Consider the following 22,113-nt stretch of genomic DNA (forward strand, 5'->3'; position numbering starts at 1 on the left):
ATAGTCTCAAGTTTACCACAAAAAGGACATTCCTCCCCATGCTATGTGTCTGTTTGTTGCTAATATCCAATGTATAATTTTTCACTGAATATCTCCTTCTCGTCGTTCAATGGGTTTTTTGTACAGAGACCACCAGCTTCAGTTTGGACCTTAACAGTGGAAACCTTTAAGAAGTCTCTCACTTATATAAGAGTATAGTTTTAAATCATCTATCAAACTTTGGGTGATAAGGACAGATCTGAAACCAATTCTTATGCTTCTTTCCATTTGCATTCTCTTTGTGAGATCACATATTCAATATATTCTAGCAAAAATCAGATACGTTCTGATGGTATCATAGGGGCGGCAGTTGCTCAGTGGTTCATGTAGGTTGTCTACAAACCGAAAGGTTGGTGGTTCAATCCCCGGTTCCACCTGACTAAGTGTCGAGGTGTCCATGAGCAAGACACCTAACCCCGGCTGCTCCCGACGAGCTGGATGGCGCCTTGTATGGCTGCCGTCGCCGTCGGTGTATGAATGTGTGTGTGAATGGGTGAATGTGAGGCAAATTGTAAAGCGCTTTGGTGGCCATTGGGTCTATGAAAGCGCTATATAAATGCAGTCCATTTACCATTTACCATCATATAAAAAAAACTGTAGATGAAAGATCATTAACAAATAAGGATTATTTTTAGATCAACATATCTTAAAATAGAAAAGAAAAGTGTGCTACAGTATATGAACCAAAAATCCTACATATTGCACCTTTAATTGGATCTCAAACAGTTTCATTAAAAGTAGTTATTACTCCACCACGTGCGAAACCAAAGTGGTTGAACGATAATTTGCGACAATAGGTTTCGGGAAACAGTCGTGACTAGCTAGTTGATTTCTCTAACGATGCATCGTACTATGGTAGTGTAGCAGTGAACTACAAAGTTGTACGGAAAATGCACCCCAGAATGTTTCCTGTTAGTTGGGTTTGTGTTCTGCTAACAAGAAAACAAAATAATATAGATAATATGTTTGTTGTGTCACTCACACGTTTTTTTTTCTTTCTTTTTTAACCCTTCTGGGTTTTTACCTAAATATGAAATAATTGCCAATTGAGTCATTTCTAAGGAATTGTGTGGGTGCAGACCCTGTGTGGACCTGCTTATCACTTGATTTGTTTGAATAAATGTGCACTTCTGGATAGGTTAGCGGTTCAGAATGATGTCATAATGGCTTTTGTGAATGGGTTTATGTGGTTGTGGGTCATCCGTTGTTTTTTTTTTTGCGTGCTGGTTTGGGCGTACGAGAGAGGTCGGAGTCTGGACTTAGCCCCCCGGAAACATCCCGACTCATCCCAGCCGGGCCTGGGAAAGAGCCACAGGCTGCGGCCAAGCGTAAACAAGCAGGAAAGAAGGAAACAGACACAGAAGAAGAGAGAGGCCACATTCCATGACTTGTCTGAGCAAGGAGAAAGAAAGTAAGAGAGAGTAAGTGAGTGACAATTGGTTCATTCCCACATATTTTCTCAAAGAGTTTCCTGTAAGCTCCTAGACGTCAACATGTTTGTTGGACACTGATGAGCCAGATAATGCATGAGAAACACATGTGGTTGTACGCTGACAGAGAATTTCATGAGAATGCGTGACTCACGGACACTCCCTTATCAGCCTGATTGATTTCAGATGTCTAGTTGTTTTTTGTTTTCAATCGTTTTACACCCGTCATCTCATGTTTGTTTTTGATTGTTTTCTGCAGATGGCTGGCTTTATGTTTAGGAGAAAGTGGAGTATATCAGAGTTGTGTCTAGTAAACTGTGTAATATTTATAGCATGATATATTTATAAAGGGACAATCATATACAGCTGCTTGCAATGAGAGGCTTTTTTTTTTTTTTCGTTTTAAACATCATTACTCCAGTCTTCAGTGGCACATGAATTCAAAAATCATTATAATACGCTGATTTGTTGCCAAGAAACAGCATATTATTATCAATGTTGGAAACCGTTGTGCTGAGTGATACATTTTTTTTGATGAATAGAAAGAACATAAGCAGTTTTTATTGTTACATCTCATAACCACATTAAATAGCTCGCTCAACAAGATAGAAATGTGTCATTTGCAACTTTTCATCATTTTAACATGACCTTGCTAAATATAAAAATATATATATAAAAAAATATCTTACTGCACCCAAACTTTTGGCTAAAGGTATATGTCATTCATTTGTTATTACATAAAGCATTTCACATACTTTGGGGTAAGATGTGCCGGTAGCTAAAATGATTTCGAGCTTTTCCCCAAAATGGGAAATACTAAATCTTTCTTGATGGCTTATATGAAAATGCAAATAAAGCTCACTGTTGCTGGCTGATTTTCAGGAGAAGTTGCTTGGTCGATTTGTTGCTGAAAGTTGCTAAATGATGTTGTGATGTCATTGCGTGATGACGTCAATATATAATGACATAAACATAGAATACACAGTGACATTACTCAAATCAACTGCTCATCTTTGCAAAAAATTTGATGTGAAATTTGTTACTTTAGATGTTTAGATGTAGAAAAAAAACATTTTCTTTTGTTATTCTAAATCGCTTATTTTATTGTGACTGTGTTTAAATGATTTGACAGAAATATGTTTGTCTCTTTGTACACAAACATAACTGCTGCTAATGCTGCCTCTAAGCCAGGATATGCAGTTAAAAAAAAAAAAATCGAAACATTTTGACCGATGTGGCTGACACGCTGACAAAAACATTGAACATTTTAGTGGCATTGCCCAATTTAATAACACAATAACTAGTTTGTGAAGCACAAATACAATATTTTGAGTAAAATACTACATTCTGCAGACAGGCAATGAAGTTCTGTTGTTCCCTCAAACAGTTGTGACATTTTCACTTAACAGTTTAAAGAATGCTAAGATTGTTTCGAAAAATGTGCCAAAGCGAGGTACTGCCAGGAACTGTTCTCACCTGTGTTCCTAAGATTCACTAAATATAAACTGGGACAATACAATTTCTCTCTCTCTCTCTCTGTCTCTCTCTCTCTCTCTCTCTCTCTCTCTCTCTCTCTCTCTCTCTTTCACACACACACACACACAAAGCACAATAAGTCTTCTTGTTTATATGTTGAAGCAGGTGAGCTGTGGGGGCGGGGCCTGTTTAAGCCCCACCCATCCGTGCTGTTCCACAGAATTCTGGGAACAACAACAAAGTCAAAAGAGGAAAAAGAGAAGGGGGAGGGGACCATGATCTCACCCCTGAATGCTGGCTAAGTTGATAGTGAGTCATCCCAGGTGTGCTCAGGTGTTTGTGTTTGTCTGTTTTCAGTCTCTTGAGGTCTTTGCACATCTCGTGCTGTCTTTGTTCGTTGCATGTGTGTATGGAGCAACCCTATTACTCTGCCTGGCTTTTATCGGCATCTGTTTGCCAGACAGATAGACGGACAGAGTAAAGGAGGCAGACAGTGAAGAGGGTGTCTTTGACAGTTCATCCATCTGTCTGACTGGCGAGTCTCTGCAGGTCAGATAAGGCCTGCAATGTAGCAGAAAGCAAGTGGGAGAAATAGCAAGAGTGAGAGAGAGAGAGAGAGGGTGGGTGAGGACTAATCCCTTTGCTGAGCCTGCCTTCACAACAGAAGCAGAAAAAAAAAACATTATTCTAGCACTTACGCAATGCTGAAAGTCCTTTAACAGGCAAACAACATGAATCAGCTGAGAAACCTCACCACGGAAAACACTAGCACAATTACTGAGCAACACATGCTATGACTTTCATACATATCAGAGAAAAAAATAAAATAAATTCAGGCGAAAATAGTCAGTTTTCAAGTAGTCAGTGCGGGAAATTCAGTGTGACCAACATGAACCCGTTGCGAAATCTGGAAATATTTTACTCTCACAAAATTCACTAACACAAAATTGGATTTTTAATTCAAATGACTGGATTTCGACTTTATTCAGCACATGCTCCGTAGAGTCACTCTCTGTCTGAGAAAAAAGTTTGATTGTTAAACTTTATAAAATATTTTCTACTGAAATATTTTAAGGTATTTTGATGGCCATTTTTTCTTCTTCTGCTGTTTAAAGAATTTTTAGGCAGTAAAAAGTTAGTATTGCTAATACTCTAACTGTTGAAGGAGAGTTGATGGCAATTGTTATACTAGTTACAAAAGTTTGAATCTTTAACATACAGTACATTGCGAACATTTATTACTACAGTGATCCTTTCAAGACAAAAATCACAAATGTCTGTGCATGTTGAACATGTTCTGTGATACCCGCCACTGCCCACACTGTTTCATGCCATGACTATTCTGATAAAAAAAAAAATGGCAGTTGACAAAAACTGGTTTAGACAGGTTAACTTTTTGGGAGCTGGAAGGTCTCAGAGCAGCTGAGAGCGTTTCACTATATCGCTTAACACTTAACCCTCGGTATAATGTCCATAAGCTGGAACTGGCCAGCTCTATGTAATTCTGACCAAAAGTTCAGGCTGTGAAACCATGTGACCTGTAAGTGAAGCAGCAGTATAGAGTAACACACACACATAGCACATACACAGCTATATTTTTACACAAGTGCTCAGAAACCTCGTTTCCTTTTGCACCATTAGCTCTTCCAGTCCCTCTAGGGTACAGTGTAGTATATATGGTCATTTTGGGACTGAGTCTAACCAAATAATGTATAACTAATATGTTGCACTTTAGCATTTCTCATACACTTAACATGATTAGTTTAACCCTCAGATGGCTTGTTCTCTCTCTCTCTCTCTCTCTCTCTCTCTCTCTCTCTCTCTCTCTCTCTTTCTCTCTCTCTCTCTCTCTCTCTCTCTCTCTCTCTCTCTCTCTCTCTCCCTCTCTCTCTCTCTCTCTCTCTCTCTCTCTCTCTCTCTCTCTCTCTCTCTCTCTCTCTCTCTCTATTAAAGCTCTTTACACAGCAGTATATGCCAATATAACCGGCATAGGGATACAATATGCAACATTTGACCCTAGATCAGCATTAATGAGTTGACCCCAGGACAGTCTGACAAGAGCTCTCAGTGGTGCTTTAAAGGGGTTACGTCTGATGGGTTTGCTTTTCCAGGAAAAAGAAAAAGTATGACCTCTTTGGAATAATTTTTTCTTTTGAGATGTTCAATATTTATTTATTTTTCTGAGTAAAATGGAACATATCCACTTGATCAATAAGTTCTTGGATACAGATGAATTTAAATGACAGATGCGTATGCTAGCACAAAAAATATATGAAATAAAAGATTCAATTTTTAAAATATGTAGTTATTCCATTATAATTATTGGTAACGCTTTAGATTAAGGTCCTATTAACATGCATATTACTAGGATACTGCTGTTTGTAGTACTTATAAAGCACATATTAATGCCATTTTCTGCATGCCCATATTCTACATCCCTACTTCAATACATAACTCAACATCTATCTTATTAATAAACATTAAAGCGTGAAAAGGTATAGTTAATAGTTTGTTAATATTGAGAATTTTACACAAATCTAAAGTGTGATCAAATTCTTTCTTGATGAAAATAAAAGGGATATTAACGCATGTCAAATAATTTGGTAAGTCCCAAAAAGTAAAAAAAAAAAAAAAAATCACATCATGACATTTACAAGAATAAGGACAATATAAAAATGATTGAGCAGTCAAACTGTTAGAATTGTCCTCTTACAATTATATATTACGGTTTATTAGTACCGATACTTATAAATATTAATCAATGCCTCATTCTGCATTAGCATATTCTACATCCCTATATATATATATATATATATATATATGTATATATATAGGACTGTGCAATGATTAATTGGGATTAATCGCATCCAAAATAAAAGTTTGTGTTTACATAATATATTCATAATATAATTATACATAATAAAATATACATAATATAATTATTTTGTATATATAAATACACACACATGCATGTATATATTTAAGAAAATGTGTTGTTCATAGAGTATATAAAATATTTAGGTTTATATATAATATAGATTATGTTTTTATATACAGTATTTACGTGCAAATGATTCTTAAATATATACATGGATGCATATGTATTTATATATAAAAAATAATTATATACAGCACACACATATATTATGTAAACACAAAGTTTTATTTTGGATAATTTCGCAATTAATCTTTGCACAGCCGTATTATACACTGTCAGTTCTCCTTCATCAAGTCTGAGAATCCATTCTCCCGTCTACGGAGTGATTTCAATCATCCATTGCCTTTTATTATTTAATAAGATCAATTAGCGTGCTTAATTGGTCCAAACGAGCTGTTTGTAGCTGACGAGGGCTGTGATGGATGATGGGATTGTCAGCATGCTGAGGGAAGCCATTTCTTACGGCTCAGAGTGTCATCACACACACACAGACACACACAGACACAAATATGTCAGAAAAGTGAATCTGCCTCGCCCAGTTGAGGCTTGGCGGATCCAAAAAGACAATTCATTTACCAATTCTAAAGTTGTGATGCAGACGTTTGTGAGAAATGTCAAAGGTTTCAGTCCTGTGACTGGCATGGAGACCAGAAGGGCAAAACATCCATATTCCTGTCAATTTTTCCATTTGTTTCAAGCCATGGATATTTAGATCATCTATCAAAAGAAGAAAAAACTAAAACGTGAACAGAATGCTCCAGTAATTTAAGAAAAATTAAGAAAGTAAGAAAGTGAGACTTGAATGCTTGATGTGATAAACACTTAAAATGTCGTAATGTGCTAAAACAATGTTATTCAAAAAACAAATTCAATATAGGCTACATTTATTGATGATGCATTGTCTATGTGGGTGAGCAGATGAGCTGAGAATATGAACACAACGTGCTAGGGGATCGTGCTTTTTCGGGGATTGTTAATTCTCGAAAAGGGGATCGTGGATCGTGGGGATTGAAAAGGGGATCGTGCTTTTTCGGTCGCTGCTCCACGTTTGTGGAATGATTTGCCGGATCATGTAAGGCTGTCTCCCACTGTTGATAGTTTTAAATCATCACTAAAGACTTATTTTTTCTCTTTGGCGTTTGGTCAAATGTAATTTTATGATGCGCTTTATGGTGTGCTTATGTTATGTTTATGTTGGTTGGAGTATTTATGTATTTAATATTTTTTGAACTGACTGTACAGCACTTTGGTCAGCAGTGGCTGTTTTAAACGTGCTTTATAAATAAAAGTGCCTTGCCTTGCTAAATGGTTAAGCGTTATCTTTATAATGGTTTTCAATGGAAAAATGCTTAACGAGAAACTGCGTTGCATTCTGGGTCACATTCTGGGTTAAATTCTGGGTTTATCTGCACACCTTTATACATGCATCATCAATAAGGTCTTTTGGTTTTTTTTACTATTACTCTCTAACTACATTTGTAGTACATACCTAAAAAAAAAAAAAAAAAAAAATAACTGGCAGGCAGTGAAGTAAAACCTTATTGTAAAGCCCTTGTGGGCCTTCCTAAAACGATGTGATGTCATGTGTAAACTATGAATTCAAATGAACTGAAGTGAAAAAGGTTTAGATCAGTCAGGACATGTTGACCGAACATATCAGGGAGCCCTGACACAGAAAATATGCAGGGAGCCCACGAACCCTCGCATCTGCTGAGGCGGTGCAGTACAGATCCCAGACCTGTTCATTTTGATCCTTTAGTCGCCCACAGCCAACCCCCACCCTGTTGGCACTGACCAGACTGTGCAATTCCATCTTACCCCAGACTTAATTACCATTTTAATTAGCAGGGGCCTGAGAATTAACAATCCTTCGTCATATGGCTTTGGGCGTGAAAATTCATAATCCCTTTAGTCAGTTATGTATTCTGGGTCAAGCTGTGGATCAGACAGCACAGCTATTATGAGTATCTTCATGAACGCAGGCTATTTGTTTAGTCTGCGTTTTAATTAAGCTCACAAAAAGCTTGAAAGTTACATCACTTAAGCTGAATGTGTTGAGAGTGTAAGTGTGTGACGTGAAGGTACTCAGATGATGAATGAAGACATCTGCTGTCTGGCTGAGCTAGGTTGCTCTCAAGAAGTCACACAAGTATAGTGTCATTTGTAAGCTACGAAAGAGACGTGAGCAGAGAGAATGAGATTCTTAAATAATGTTACTTTTTATTGCATGTGGCTTTTCAGAATCAATACAGTTTCTAAAGCAATGCTAATTACACTAAGTTTAAATTATCATTTCTAAGTAGCATCACAATGCAAAGAATATGAAATATATACAATGGAAGACAAAAAAAAAAATCACTCAGGCATTGAAATATTCAAGATTTCCATACTGTGAAACAGCATTTGCAAAAGAACACTGTTGAAATAACTGTTAGGATTCAATAGCAAAGATGAAGTAGAAGAAGGAAAAAAAAAACACTTTTCCATTCAAAGTTGGCAGAAAACTTTATACAGCAAAAAAACGTTCTTATGGTTTTAAATATATTAACACAGTATTTATACATTTGGTTTCTTTCTGTAAACTAATCTTTAAAAAAAATGTAAATATTGCATAATGCATACGCCATTTGTGAATTTGTACCTATTTTCGTAATATCAAGAATTATTCAAAGAATTTTTTTTTCTTTTATATTATAGCATTATCAAATATCCTTGAAGTGGCATCTATAGTACAGTGTGCATACTTTTACAAACGTACTAAAGAATTAGAAAAGAAAAAACGCCAGGCCCAAAGTTCAGCCTTTGGGCATGTACCTTCATTAGTGCTTTAGTTGTTTGGGGGGAAATTCATTCAAACACATACCGTATATATATGTACATACAAAAAGAAATAAGTTATAATTTAACTTAAAAATGTCAGTTGCAATCTCTTTATACATTATGTACAGCTTTCTAGGCAAACGTTTTCATATACTTAAGTCAAGTTGTGTGTGTGTGTGTGATGTACAAGTGAACAACTCTGCCTCGGTATAAGTCTGTTTGTGGATGTTTAGGCCGTGTGTTTCGTCTCCTGTGGAGATCTCCGGAATACTCTACATTCAAAAGTGTCTTGTGTTACAATCTAAGGAGTTTGTAAGTGCAAGACAAAGCATTGGTTCTGACGAGTCTATCCCTGTCTGACAGTAGGGAGCAGCAATAATGGTGTCAGGCCTTCTGAGACGTCCCGAAATCTATCACTCTCTGGAACGGCGTGCCGACGGATGTGTATGTAAGGCAAAGGGAAGCCTGTGTGTTCGGAGCAGTGAGAGGGGGCAAGTCCGCAGAGGCTTCTGGGTTGTTAATGTTTAAAGACGGTGTGCTAGCATGCCTAGGCTTGGCGAGAGAGAGATGCTCCTCTCTCTGACCTGAGGCGCACGACATCATTCATCTCTAGCGTGTGTTAATCGCGTGTGGCTTCGTTCCAAAACTAATAACTCCTCCTCTATGAAAGCCTGCTTTGCATATGTGCGGAATTGCGGGCGGAAGGCCCGGTCCTTTCCCAGCTCAGATAAATATTATTTTATTAAAATCCTTTAAATATCTGTGTAGAATGCAAAATAACATTAATAGATCTTTGATTGCAGCGTAGGAACTTCCTCGGCTGCACTGCAAGACATTCAGTTATCATGGCAAACAGTAATCTTTGATACTCTTGTGAGTGTATACGCAGGTCCTCCAGGAAACACTGTTTGACAGCACAGTCAGTAAGGCTTTGGATTGGTGTTTTTACGAAAACATTCACTTGGAAAAATAAATTAATTTCTCAATATATAGATTTTTGTAAGTCATAACCTGGCTCGTTCTGAGGTAGGGTTTTCAAGTGACTGCTTTTGTGTGTGTGTGTGTGTGTGTCTGATTTCGAATTGTTTTTGTAAATTTCTGAAATGCCACCTCTGTGCAGTGTTGCAACCACCCGTGCGCACGCACGCACTCGCGGGGGAAATAAATAGTGTGGCGGGTGTATGCGTGATCAGATTTTTTGGTTCACAGGTTGAGGGACACTGGCCACTCGAAGTCCAGAGCTCGTAACAAAACCAGTGGAAAAAGGTCCATAACACAAAAATTGTAGAGATTGTAGTGAGTGACAGATGGACAGGAAGCCCCGCCTCTGTGTCTGCGAGTCTTCGTCATGCCTCACGCTGGGGTCAAGTGTCTGTGTTGCCGTGACGACGGCCATTCGAATGCATTTGGGAGGTCAAAGATCAGTGGAGGCCTGGTTCAGCAGCAACGTGGTCCATCTGTCCACACGAGCGCCTCCTCTCCTTCCCTCGTCCCTTGCTCTCGACGTGAACAACGGAGTGAAGGAGCCTTTATGAGAAGACTGGCTCTGGTTAGTCTGCAAGAAAACAAGAGACAAAAAAGAAGCACATTAGTGTGATGTCTGTAAAGACAGAGAAAGAAAGCGTTCCCCGAGATCAACGCCGTCGCGCAACACAACAGCCTTTTATGGGCATTCGCTAATGTTAAAAAAAGCATTTTTCTGAAATACTATCATATTCCTCTGTGCTTTGTCTGAAAAAAAAAAAAAAATTCCCATTTCACTGAGCGGCGTGTGTTTTTCCATTACCATCCGTATGTGATTTATACATGAGGAATGAAACTGGCTAGAGGGGGATAAAAGGTTACACACTCCCTCTGTCTCGTTCTCGCTGCTGTTCTTGTGCTCTCCTTTACCAAGTAAGGAATGCGCGCTCTTTTGCTATGAGCAACAGAAGTGGCAGGTGCTCAGAGACAGACTGTGGGAAACACTCGCTGACATTTAGCTCTGTGTAGCTGACGGAAAGAGCACAAGAGCCGGCCATACGCTGACACACAACACAGCCTTAGATGTTCAACAATATCCATGCTATTTAAATATTGAAGTCTACTTTGCTGAAATGGGCAAGACGTGCCTTTTTTGGCATTTGAAACACTACAAATCATCTTAGTAAATCACATTGCATGATTTATTTAAATATTCTCCTCCCATAAATGCATATGCAATAAGGTCAGCTGCAAAAATAGATAATATTTCATTAATAACGTGTCTTTAGTAAATCCTGACAGTGGTTTGTAACGCCCAAAGAGGGTTCCCAGATGGCAACATATTGTCGGCAAAGATCCGGGCCAGGTCTGGTCCATGTGGATTCAAGGTGTAGGGTTTGTGCTTCCTCAATGTTAAATCTGTCAAAATAATAATAATAACTTTGGAAACACCTTGTTGATTTTATAATATGATGATTAATATGTTTCTCTCACTGTATAAATGGGTCTTTATAGACCATGCAATTTTAGAAAGGTGTCCCTGGCAAGATCATATTTTAGGGCCTTTGGTATCACATGCTTTCTGGTGCTCATAAAAAGCTAAATGCGGAACAACAGAGTTCTTCCTGTTTAACTGTACATGAAACATAGCAAGATATGACGCAATGGCTCGTGTGCAACAGAATGCATCCCGTGTGTACATTCTCATAAAATAGAAAGACAATTACACACATCGGTTTTACGTTTGAAGTGTAAACATTACAGCGTCGTTTGACAATTTGCTTCTGTCTGGGTTCTGTTTACGAGACTAGATCGCTATCCTGACCTCTCACCCGCTGTACTTGTTTGTGAGGTTTCATTTGCATGTAGGCCTCTCACTGGGCGGAAGTCTCTGCTAACACAAATCCTTTCGTGGGTCTGTCCTCTCAGGCTGTACGCTACCACCAATCTCCTCCTCCTGCTTTTCATCCGCCTAGAACAAGAGCTGTTTTCATAGAGCAAGACTCGCTCTCACACACACTTAACAAACCCTTAATTCACAGCCATCGGCTATATTGCACACCATAATCGCTCCCATTATCTGGACTGCCCGCGCACATTCCAAACACTTCCGCATGTGAGTCCGATATCACAACATCCACTCTGACAAGGATGGAAGTAATTCCCATGACCGTCAGTAGGGATGCATTCTCTCACAGAGAGCTGGTTAAAGTAAGGGAGGAGGGGCCAGCGAGAGGTCAAGCGCTTTCACGCTCGTAAAGTGCCTCATCTTTTCTTGCTCTTTGATACCTCCCTCTGTGTGGTATTACGAAGTATTACTCTTGCAGTTAAGTGCTGCTGACAGATCTGTTTGCTCACAGCCAACTTGTGAAGAAATAGAAAGAGAAAGGGGAGTAGGTGCTTTCCTGTTGTCCTTTTAACTAGACCGACTGTGGGAAAAACAGCAGAAAACATGTTTCACTCACCCCGATCCCACAGCCAAACACCAATGACAAACCCATATCTACAAGAGTAACAACAGCCTTAATGTACATTAAGTGTTTATTTTTGTTGTTTTAGGGTTTTTGAAAATGTGTAAACTCTTTTTCTTAGTGTAAAGTCAACAGAAGTTGTGTTTTCTTTCCTATTGGGATGTATAACCAATTAAAACGACTTCTCAAACAAGCAAAAATGTAGGGCGGGACTTGTGGTTTGCTATTGCTTTGATCTCATGATTGACAGGTTGACCCGCCCTCATGCTAGTAAACACGAAGGAACATGAAAAAAAAAAATACATTCAAATATTTTATAACAAACACTGCAATATTTCATTACAAATCTGAATTGTCCATTTTGATTTCATCGTGAATTTAAAAAGAATTTAAAGATTATTCTTTTACTTTAAAAAGATCTCTGCAAAAATGTCTGATTCACAAAAACCTGACTCTTATCAGCTAATTCCTTATAGTGAATCAATAAAGTACAAAGATTTTAAAAAAAAAAAAATGTGTAAAAAGTTTGGCCCAATGAAAGGTGCCATGTGTGTCCAGCTCAATGTCACCATTAAGTGGACAATGGCATTATACGTCTTGACCTACTTTACGGCCACCACACTGCTAAGTGCTTTGAAGACTAAAACAAAGATGCTGTTTTGACTACAGAAACATTAGCATAAACTCTTACATGATGACAGCGCAGTGGAAACCTTGATGTGAACTTGAGCTTGCCTGGTCGTACACAGACTCTTAGAGTACCATTTCGGGTGGTCTGATTTCGTCATGTGTATAGACTCGAAATAGACAGAGATCTCTTTCCCCGTCTCGCTGATTCTCACATTTACACTGATGCCACAGATCCGGAGTCATGTAGTGTATGTGTAGAGGTCAGAAGCCAGCTTGAATTTCACAGAGCTAATTAAGCAAGAGGAAGCTTGGCAATTCCATGGCTGTCCCATTCCGATCCGGAAAGGCAGAAAAAAAAAAAAAACAGTGCCAGTGAATGAGGGGGAAAGAAAAAGCAGTGAGGTCATGGGATAAGCACTCAGACGGAGACTGATGAATGGGCAGAGGGAGGAACTTTAAATGTTTTATCTGTCGAATGCTGACCTGAGCTAACTTTATTAACTGTGTCCTGCATTCACTACTGTCTACAGTGCCAGATTCAAAATAAATTATGTTTATGTTATGCCAAGAAATTAGATGGTAACATTTTCAATAATTTAATCATTTCAATATTACCAAAAACATAATTATGTAGGAAACACTGCTTCTTACATCTCAATGAGTAAATTTAAATCAATAAATATCAAAGCTAATTGTAAACATGCTCAAATTCAAATATCAGTAAGAGCAGATGGAGACCAGAAGTGTGAGTTCTTATCAGACCCTCTGAACCCAAATTCCCTCCCCCATCTCTCTCCCTCTTTTAGAGTAATCAATCAACCTATACAAGTCTCCAGATCTAAGCTTAGTATATTGCTTCCTTAACCTTTTTTTTTTTTTTTTTTTTTTTAACGGTGTTAAAACTGTGGTTTCTGTGTCTCTGTGGGAAATCAGCACATGTATTTAAAGCAGCTGTAATCTGGACCACGCTGGTTCAAGTAAAAAATCTTGTGAACCCGCTGCCCCCATCCAAAAAAAAAAAGAAGCCCCCTCTCCACACACATTTGTCCTGCGACTCATTATTTATTTATTTCACACAGGTTAAATATAGCCCTCCTGCAGCCAGGCCAGCAACAGTCTGGTGTTCTCACACACACATATAAGTATAACACACAACTGTTCTCTCTCTCTCACACACACACATTTACAGTAGAGAGAAAATCAGCCAAGTGACTGACTGTACTGTAAACATGTGCTAGTGTTACTAATTTATTTATCTACGCTAGTCTCATATATCATAGAAGGAGAGTATCAGTTTGAACCCGTGGGGTAGAAATAACAATGTTTCTGTTCATCCTCACTCAGTAGGATCTTCCAATGTCACTCCCTTCAGGGATTTTCACACTGTCAGCGATTTGTAGCAATTCGGTGAAAGTTTGAGGGAGGCAAGTGGAGTGACGTACATGGGCACACAAGAGTACAATTTAAAGGATTCACTCTCTCAAATAAATGTCTCTTTCATATGGCTCAACCAACTGCTAAGCCACAGCTTAACAAACAACCATGTATACATTTTTAAGATTCATAATAAATTAGGTTAATTAATAAAATAAATAAAAAATTATAATTATTACTAATAATGCCAAAAGTGAAAGAAAAAAATATAATAATAATAATAATAATAACAGATGAAGCTAATTTTCAAGTTGTTAGCACATCACTGACAGCTCTCGGCTCAATTTCAAATTGTAAACTGTAGCTTAACTTTACAGAAACGGTCATTATCAGCTATGGGAGGAAAGGCAGGGCAAAAGGTTACTCTGTATGCAAGGTGGGATGATCTTCATGTGTAAATGTCACGTTGTAATCTCATAACACTTTAGCCAACTAAGCCAACAGAGCTCAGTGGACATATGGAAATAAACTCCAGTTCATGAATAAGAAAGTGTGTACAAGGGTGTGCGAGCTCAGCAGATCTCACAGTCATCCTCCTTTAAACAAAACCAAATACCGAAGGAGCCGTTTAAATTCACTTGATGAGAGTAAAGCATCAATACATATTCTGCTCCACGCATACACACTCAGATGACTTGGCTCAGCAGGGGAGAAAAGGAGCATTCATTCAGAATCAGGCCACATGCCATGCAATTATTCCCACATACGGCACGTGCTCTTAAAGAACATCCTATGCAGATTTCAAATGATATTTTCCAGCCACATCCTACTCTTTGCCACATGCTAAACACACACACACACACATAATGCGACATTTATAGGATGTTAACATATAGCATTAACATATATGTTATAAATATACTTTACACACATACTACAGTATGTGTGTGTGTGTGTGAGAGAGAGAGAGAGAGAGAGAGAGAGAGAGAGAAATAAGAGAATGAGAAAAAAAAAGAGAGAATGAGAGAGGTCTCAAATGTGTTGTCCAGATTTGACGTCAAGGACAGAAAGGACTTTTCTCTTTCCTATAGTTATAGATACTTTCTATCCCAAGAAAAACAGAAAGTGTGCACAATGATTGTATCATTTGTGAGTGAAATTACATTAAAACATTTTTTCCCTATATTACACTAAAATGACAAAGTACAACAACTACTTGGTGTGTGTGTGTGTGTGTGTGTGTGGGGGGGGGGGGTCATGAAAATAATGTCACAATAAAAAAATAAAAAATAAAATAGGCTTAATTTTCTGTAAATCCAAGTATATTTTATTATTTCATTCTGTTGATTTTGGGTGAAATATAGCCCTTGGGTGAAATTCGCCAGTGTGTCGTTTACTTGGACACCAAACAAAGCTGCTCAACAATGTCTAATCTGTGGCAGCATGTAATCCGCCTTATCTGTGCTGCTAAAATTGGGAAGCAGTGAGAGCATTTCACAGAACATCTTGGATGTGTTTAACACTATAAAATCTGCAACGATAGCAGATACTTACAGAGACAACAACAACAACAGACTAAGAGGTGAAAGAGGACATGAAGAGAGATGGGATGGGAAGGCAGAGTCACACTGATGATTGCTGATAGACAGAATGGAAGAAGTGAAAATATTCCTTCAAATATATAAAAAAAATAATCGGTGGATATATTAAACAAAATGTTTTATGATGGAAGAGAGAAAGATATTATGATAATACACTAGGATTCAAAGGAATAGGTGAGTGTTTTGATGGGGGATGGTCACCTGAGTCTTTTGTCTAAAAATAAAAGCAGGCAAATTGATAGACACAATCTTTCTTTCACTGCTGTACCTTCCAATTAAATCAAGTCTATCAAAGGATGAAGGGGCGGGGCTCGGTGTGTCTGCAACAAAGAGAGATTTCACTTTTATTTCAAGCTTGTGCCAACTGTTTTTGCTGGTTATCTGACTGAATCTCCCTATATATCGCTCTCTGTTCTGTTGTGTGGGGCAGCAGATGGCCACTAATCATTAGTGTATTGTCAGGGCTCTGATGGGCCTGATAACCACTGTGCACTGCTTGGAATGGCAGGTGCACGACCCTGGCCCCCGCCATCTGCTGGCCTGGCCCCTCACACACACTATTCTCAGGAGGGATGATTCTTTGGAAGCCCCTATAGCAGACACACACAGAGCTCTCTGATATGGCTAATGGTAAATTTTTAATAAGACGGTGTTTACTCTCTCCTCCAGTGATATTATGTAGGGAAGAAATGGAGAGAATCCAATCTAAGGAAATAAAAGGTAGGCGAAAGCTTCAATGCCCACAGAGCTCTTTATGCCTCACTCTATAGCCATCTATATCTAAGGCCAGGTCATGGGGGACCTATTTAGTTTACAACACACTGCTGGAGTATTTTGGTGTTCAATGACTCAGTAAGGATGCAGATGTGAAAAATGCTGAATTTAAAACGACACAGTGTGACAAAAACAATCAGCCCGAAATAATGAGGCTCCGTCATAAACCTCAGTCAAACATCCTGCACACTGTGTAAATATGTAGTTATGTTTGCCAAAGTATGTGTCTGCTTCCCATTCACAAATGTACTATTCAAATCAGTGTGTAAAAAGTGACGGGAGGAGGGAGTGAAATGTGGCATTACAGACGTTGGCGTAGTAAACAGAGCGCAGCCTGTCCGTGCTCTCCTCTCTGCTCAATGGGTCCCGTACTGGCGCAAGTTCCCTATCAGGAAAACTATCGGGCCATTCGACACAAATAAGAGCTCTGTGTTCTGTCTCTGTGGCTCATCTTTTGTTTTGGTGGAATGTTGTCTGTGACCAATCACAGGGCTTGGATGGCTGAGTGTGTGCCGATGTTTCTGAGAGTTTTCTTTCTGGTCTCCTCCCACTGTTCTAGGGCTTCCGTGGCCTGCGGCTACGTCTTTCTGCCCTGTCCTCTTGTGGAGGTAAACAGAGAACTGCAGAAACACCTGCTCCGCCAGCACAAACACTCACACACCCTAGAGATCATAATTGAGCTACGGTTGCTGTCTATTTGCCTTATATGGTGTGTATGTATGTTGTTTTAAGCGGGTGCAAGGGGTCTCACTAAAGTGTAGCATACTCCTTTTTTAAACACTTATACAGCCTTCACACAATCCCACTCAAACAAAGTTACGCTTAACAACAACACCTCCTATCTTACAACTCATTTCAGTGTGTCTTCCACGTGAGTCCAAATCTGTGTCTGTCCATTCGTTTATCTCTGTGCTGCACAGCACAAACAACTTTGTTTTTCAAGTCATGCCGAAAAACAAAAGGTGGGTTGTTCCTTGAACCTGGCAGGTTGGAAAAACAAGCCGGCGTTAACCTCTCTGAACGACCTTTGCACACATTATGCATTCCAGCCCTGAAAACCTCCACCTGAAAACTGATAAACAACTGACTCACTTGTTTTTATCTGGGTACTCTTCAATCAAGTAATATAATTACTAATTCTGATTCAGAGAGTATGATGCAAAATCAAATATTGAGAATGTTTTTTCTTTTGCTAAATTATTGACATTATCTCTCTTTTTCACATTGACATCCTCTCAAACTGACCGCATCCCACAGTCATCCTCACACTACTGACAGAATAATTTCAATAGGGAGCTCCATTAAGAATGAATAAAAACTTTTAACTGAGCTGTTTTCATCCCAAACACCCCTGCAGACACGGGTGAAGCGATCAGTCACTGAGAATAAAAACTGCGCCACAGCTTTTTAAAGAGGCATTTCCATCAATCTGACACTCAAGGTGCTCAATTAGCTCTCTCACATAAGAGGGAAATCTGTCATGTGGCATGCAAAAGTAATATGCAGTTGTTCTTGTCGCCAAAATAATGTGTCATGACATATCGTAGTGAGTTAACACAGCTAAATAATTATAACATTTCAGATGCACAGGCATTTGAAAGAAATGAAGTGAATAGTGTAAACATTAACTAATGAAGCTGGTCACCGGTTATGTCTTGTATGAATTCAGCTTACCTGTTACTATTGTTGCCGTCTCCTTGAACCCAAGGCTGGCATACGGACTGGCATGCATTCCATTGATGCCCTCTTTACAGCAGCTGGCAGGTTTGAACCGGACAAGCGAATCACAGCTGGCAAGTCCTCCATCCATCAAGTTTAAGGCAATGTAGTTAAGTCCATTCTGAAAGCCGGCCGATGTCTCCCTGCACATGGGACTGTTGTACTCTTCATCCGATCCTTCGCTGTTCTTCACAGAAACAGACACGTTCTCCACAGAGGCTGAACCATGCCGCCTGGCGTCGTGTGCGAAAGAGGGAAAAACTGGTGTTACGGTGGTGGTTGAGGAGAATGTCTCCGAACTGTGCCGCCTGCGTCCCTGGGGGTCGGCACGGATCACTTTGGGACCCCGGTCGGGATCCACCAAGGCCAAAGTGGCACCATGCAGCAGGAATGCTTCAACGCCAGGCACTCCCACAGTCTCATTCACAGTCAGCCTCTGCATGCAGGAGGATGGGCTGATGTTCTGCCCACCTTCTGAGGGCTGCGAGACAGGAGGGGAAACGGGCACACCGAACGTCATCTCTGTGTAATCGTCTTTAGCTTTGTCAACTGGGCCCACTGGTGCCACCTGTGCCGTGCGGTGGTACCGTTCATCCTTCTCCTCTTCTTTAGGGTGGGCGGGGCAGGACGTGAGATCCGCCAAAGGCTGCAAAGCATTAGACGGAGCGGCATTTCCAGATTTGGGTGACTGAGAACTCACATCTATGTTCATGTAATCAGAGAGGGAGGATGTCCTCTGATCTGCAGATGAACCGAGGGATGAGGCTGAGCTCTCGGAAGAAGTAATGGAGGGCGGAGTGCAACTTTCAGCAATATGTCCAAAGTCTATATTTATGTACTCGCCAGGGCTTTTCGGCTCAGTGGGGAGGGGATGCTCGTTCATACTGGGTAATGTCCGGAGCGTGTCAAGGGAGAGGCGGGTGGGCCGGTTTATCCTGTGCAGGAGGATGAAGCTATCCGTGCGGCTCTGTCTTAGAGGAGATGGGGCAGGGGGGGATGCTGTTTTTACTGACTCCTCTATGATCCTCTGACTCTGAGGATTCATGACAACATACTGATCATTGTTCGCATCCTTTAGCGTCTGTTGGGGCTTATGGCAGTGGGTCAAAGAGTTAAACAAGTGAAGCTGTCTGAGACATGGAGACTCGGGGCTCAGGTAGTAGTCTGGTGGTGTGACTGAATCTGCAGGGGACATGTTGAGGTACTCACCATTAGACAGTTTCCCATCTGAGCTGTCGATGGATAATTTAGAGCCACACAGCATCCTCATGTAGCCGCTGTCATCCAGAGAACAACTGCTCGGGGAATTGGTTCTGTAACCATTCGCAATAGTCAGGGGGTGGGTCCTGGGGTTGATTATCTGCTTTGGAGCCGAAACGCACATTGGGCTCATGGGCATGTAGTTGTCAGTCTTCCCCCCTTGCGGAGCGACACCTGGTGTCATCGGCATGTAGCCACAGTCGGCCAGATTACCGCTGGAACTTTTCAGTAACGATCCGATTTCAATATCCCCATAATCTTCAGGGTATGTGAGCTTTGGGGATGCGGTGTGAGAGCTGCGCCCCGAATGGCCACCAGTTGTGTGCGTAGCTCTCATGAGCGTGTACTCGTCCAGCGAAGTGGAGGACACTTGTGATGGCACCCTCTTCTGGTAAGGCATGGTGAGAGAGTGTGTCCTCTTCCTGTAGGCTTTCTCCAGATCGCCTACGCTCTCCTCGCCTGCCGCCCGGATGCTTCGCCGTCCACAGCTGTTCGGTCTTTCCATGATCATATATCCATACAGGTTGCTGCCCTCCTGTGAGGGTGGGGTGTCAGCGAGCGACTCAGGTGTGTTGCTTCGGTTTGCTGCTAAGAGGTGCCGGATATCACCCGGGCTGGAGCCGCACTCATCGCAGGAGATGAAGCCACCGTCGCTGGGAGAGCCTGAAATTGAGGCGGTGCAGCTGGAGGGGCGAGGGCCTGGCAGACTGACTGGGCTGACAGCTGAGGGAGGCGAGTGAGACACAGGCATGCACATGGATTTACTATGCTGCAGGGTTGATGACTCAAATGTCCTGCATGGGCGAGCTGTCACTGTGTTAGAGCGGCTCAAATGCATCCTGTTCACGCCTGGACTGATGGGGCTGCCAATGGTACCGTCACCCTCGCTTGCCGTGCGGATCCTACAGGACGTCAGTTTTGTCACGGGAGACGTCGCTGCCATGCTGTCGGTGCGCGAGCGTCGTGTCAGCCCAGTCTGACTCGGCGGGAGGTTGTTAAAGTGCCGCCTGGTGGGCACAGATATGGGGTTGGTACCCGAAGACTGGCTTTTGCTGCGCGGGCGGAACTCTGACATCTCTTTCATTGCTTTCATAGCCTCTAATATAGTCTCGTGAATGTTCTGCGCCACCACCGAATCGTCTGCCTGCATCCACAACTCGCCGGGTCCGATCGACGCGGACCGGCCCACCTCGATAAAGAAAAAGCTGTCCGAGTGTCCGCATCGGCGGATGTTCATCAGCTGTAAAATCACCGACGCCACCTCCGTGTTGAGTTTCACGAAGCTGATGGTCCGGCTAGATAAACACAGCCTGTAAACGCCCGTTAAGTTTCTGCTCTGTCCGAGTCCTTTAGATTTCAAATTGACCTGCCAAACCTCCTTGTAAGTAGCGGTGACGGGCGTTATCACGCCGTAGCTCGCCTCATCAAAGCCGACGAGGGATGACGCTGAATTAGAAGCGGAGCCGTCGCTCACTTTCCCCTCGTTCATTAAATCCGTTAAAACAGTGTACCATTCCTCCTGTTCCTGCTCGTTTTCGGCAGCCACGGCAAAATACTCGTCCTTGGTGTAAAGGGCGATCAGGTGTTTATGTTTGGCATCGGCTCTCTTGTTGATGTTCAAGCACGAGTCCAAATGAATAACCCGTTTAGCAGCCGACTTGTTTTTCCATTTCTTCTCGCTCTCGTAGTACTCCAGCCGGGCGCGAGAGCCCTCGCTCGGCTCCCTCAGCACGAAAAAGCGCTTGTGTCCGTGCTTCTGTTTCTTCAGATAGCCGCATTTCTTAACCTGGTTGTTGTTCTTCACTGTCGTATTTGAAATCAGCTGTCCTTCTGTCGGCGGCGGACTCGCCATTCTCATATGCTCTGAATAGAAACTCTCACTTTTCCTTAACTTGTGCTGTCAGTCAGATATAATCCTGTCAGACTATCTTCTGTAGGCTACCCGGCGCGGAGTGCGCGTTCGCTGCGAGGAGCGGTTTAACAGTAAATAACACATATCGCTAAGTGACTGGAGTGAAGAGGAAAAACAACATGTGACGTCCTACACATCCAGCTTTGGTTACAAAAAAAAAAATAGAAAGAAAAAAATACGCACACACACACAAACTAGGCGGTGCAACCTTCGGGGAAAGGCGTACCCGAATACGACTCTTCAACAGCTCATTGGGCTCATTGGTGGAAGAATCTGATCGACAGCTGATAGCACCAATCACGTTTACTCTTTATCGCCGCTCCGCCCCCCACTAGAACATCCAAAGGTGTCTGAGAATTGTCAGAGGAGCGCAACCCACTGAGCGCGCTGGTCGGAGAGCCGCTCTGAGTGTTGAATTTTATTCAAATAATACGGAATGAAATGAGCGTGAATAGTCTGATTTTAATTTTCTTGGTTCATTTTGGGGAACAACTGGGGTGGTTAAAACAACCGTAGCCTGACCACGGGGCGCAAGTTTTTCGGCAGTTTGTTCGTTATTTAGAGAGTGATCGCTTATAATTTGCAAAGTCAAACATTTGATAAGCTAATACGTTGTAGCTCATTATTATCCTATTGTGAAGTTCATCGTATTCTGGTGTAATTTCCTTTTGTAATGTGAGAATGCTGTGTTTTTATGAGCATCTGC

At 41.1% G+C, this 22,113-nt stretch overlaps 1 protein-coding gene across 1 annotated transcript; it reads right to left on the minus strand.

Annotated features, from left to right (window-relative positions):
* Positions 1-8,078: 8,078 nt before the first annotated feature.
* irs2b (insulin receptor substrate 2b) lies at positions 8,079-21,576 on the minus strand. The gene is made up of 2 exons (XM_039683270.2): positions 18,191-21,576; positions 8,079-10,258 (listed from the first exon to the last, which is right to left on the minus strand). The coding sequence occupies exons 1-2, from the start codon at positions 21,351-21,353 to the stop codon at positions 10,254-10,256; spliced, it is 3,168 nt and encodes a 1,055-aa protein (XP_039539204.1). The 5' UTR covers positions 21,354-21,576; the 3' UTR covers positions 8,079-10,253.
* Positions 21,577-22,113: the final 537 nt, after the last annotated feature.

The sequence above is a fragment of the Pimephales promelas genome, chromosome 7 (assembly GCF_988280905.1).
Source record: "Pimephales promelas chromosome 7, fPimPro1.hap1.1, whole genome shotgun sequence".
NCBI lineage: Eukaryota > Metazoa > Chordata > Actinopteri > Cypriniformes > Leuciscidae > Pimephales > Pimephales promelas.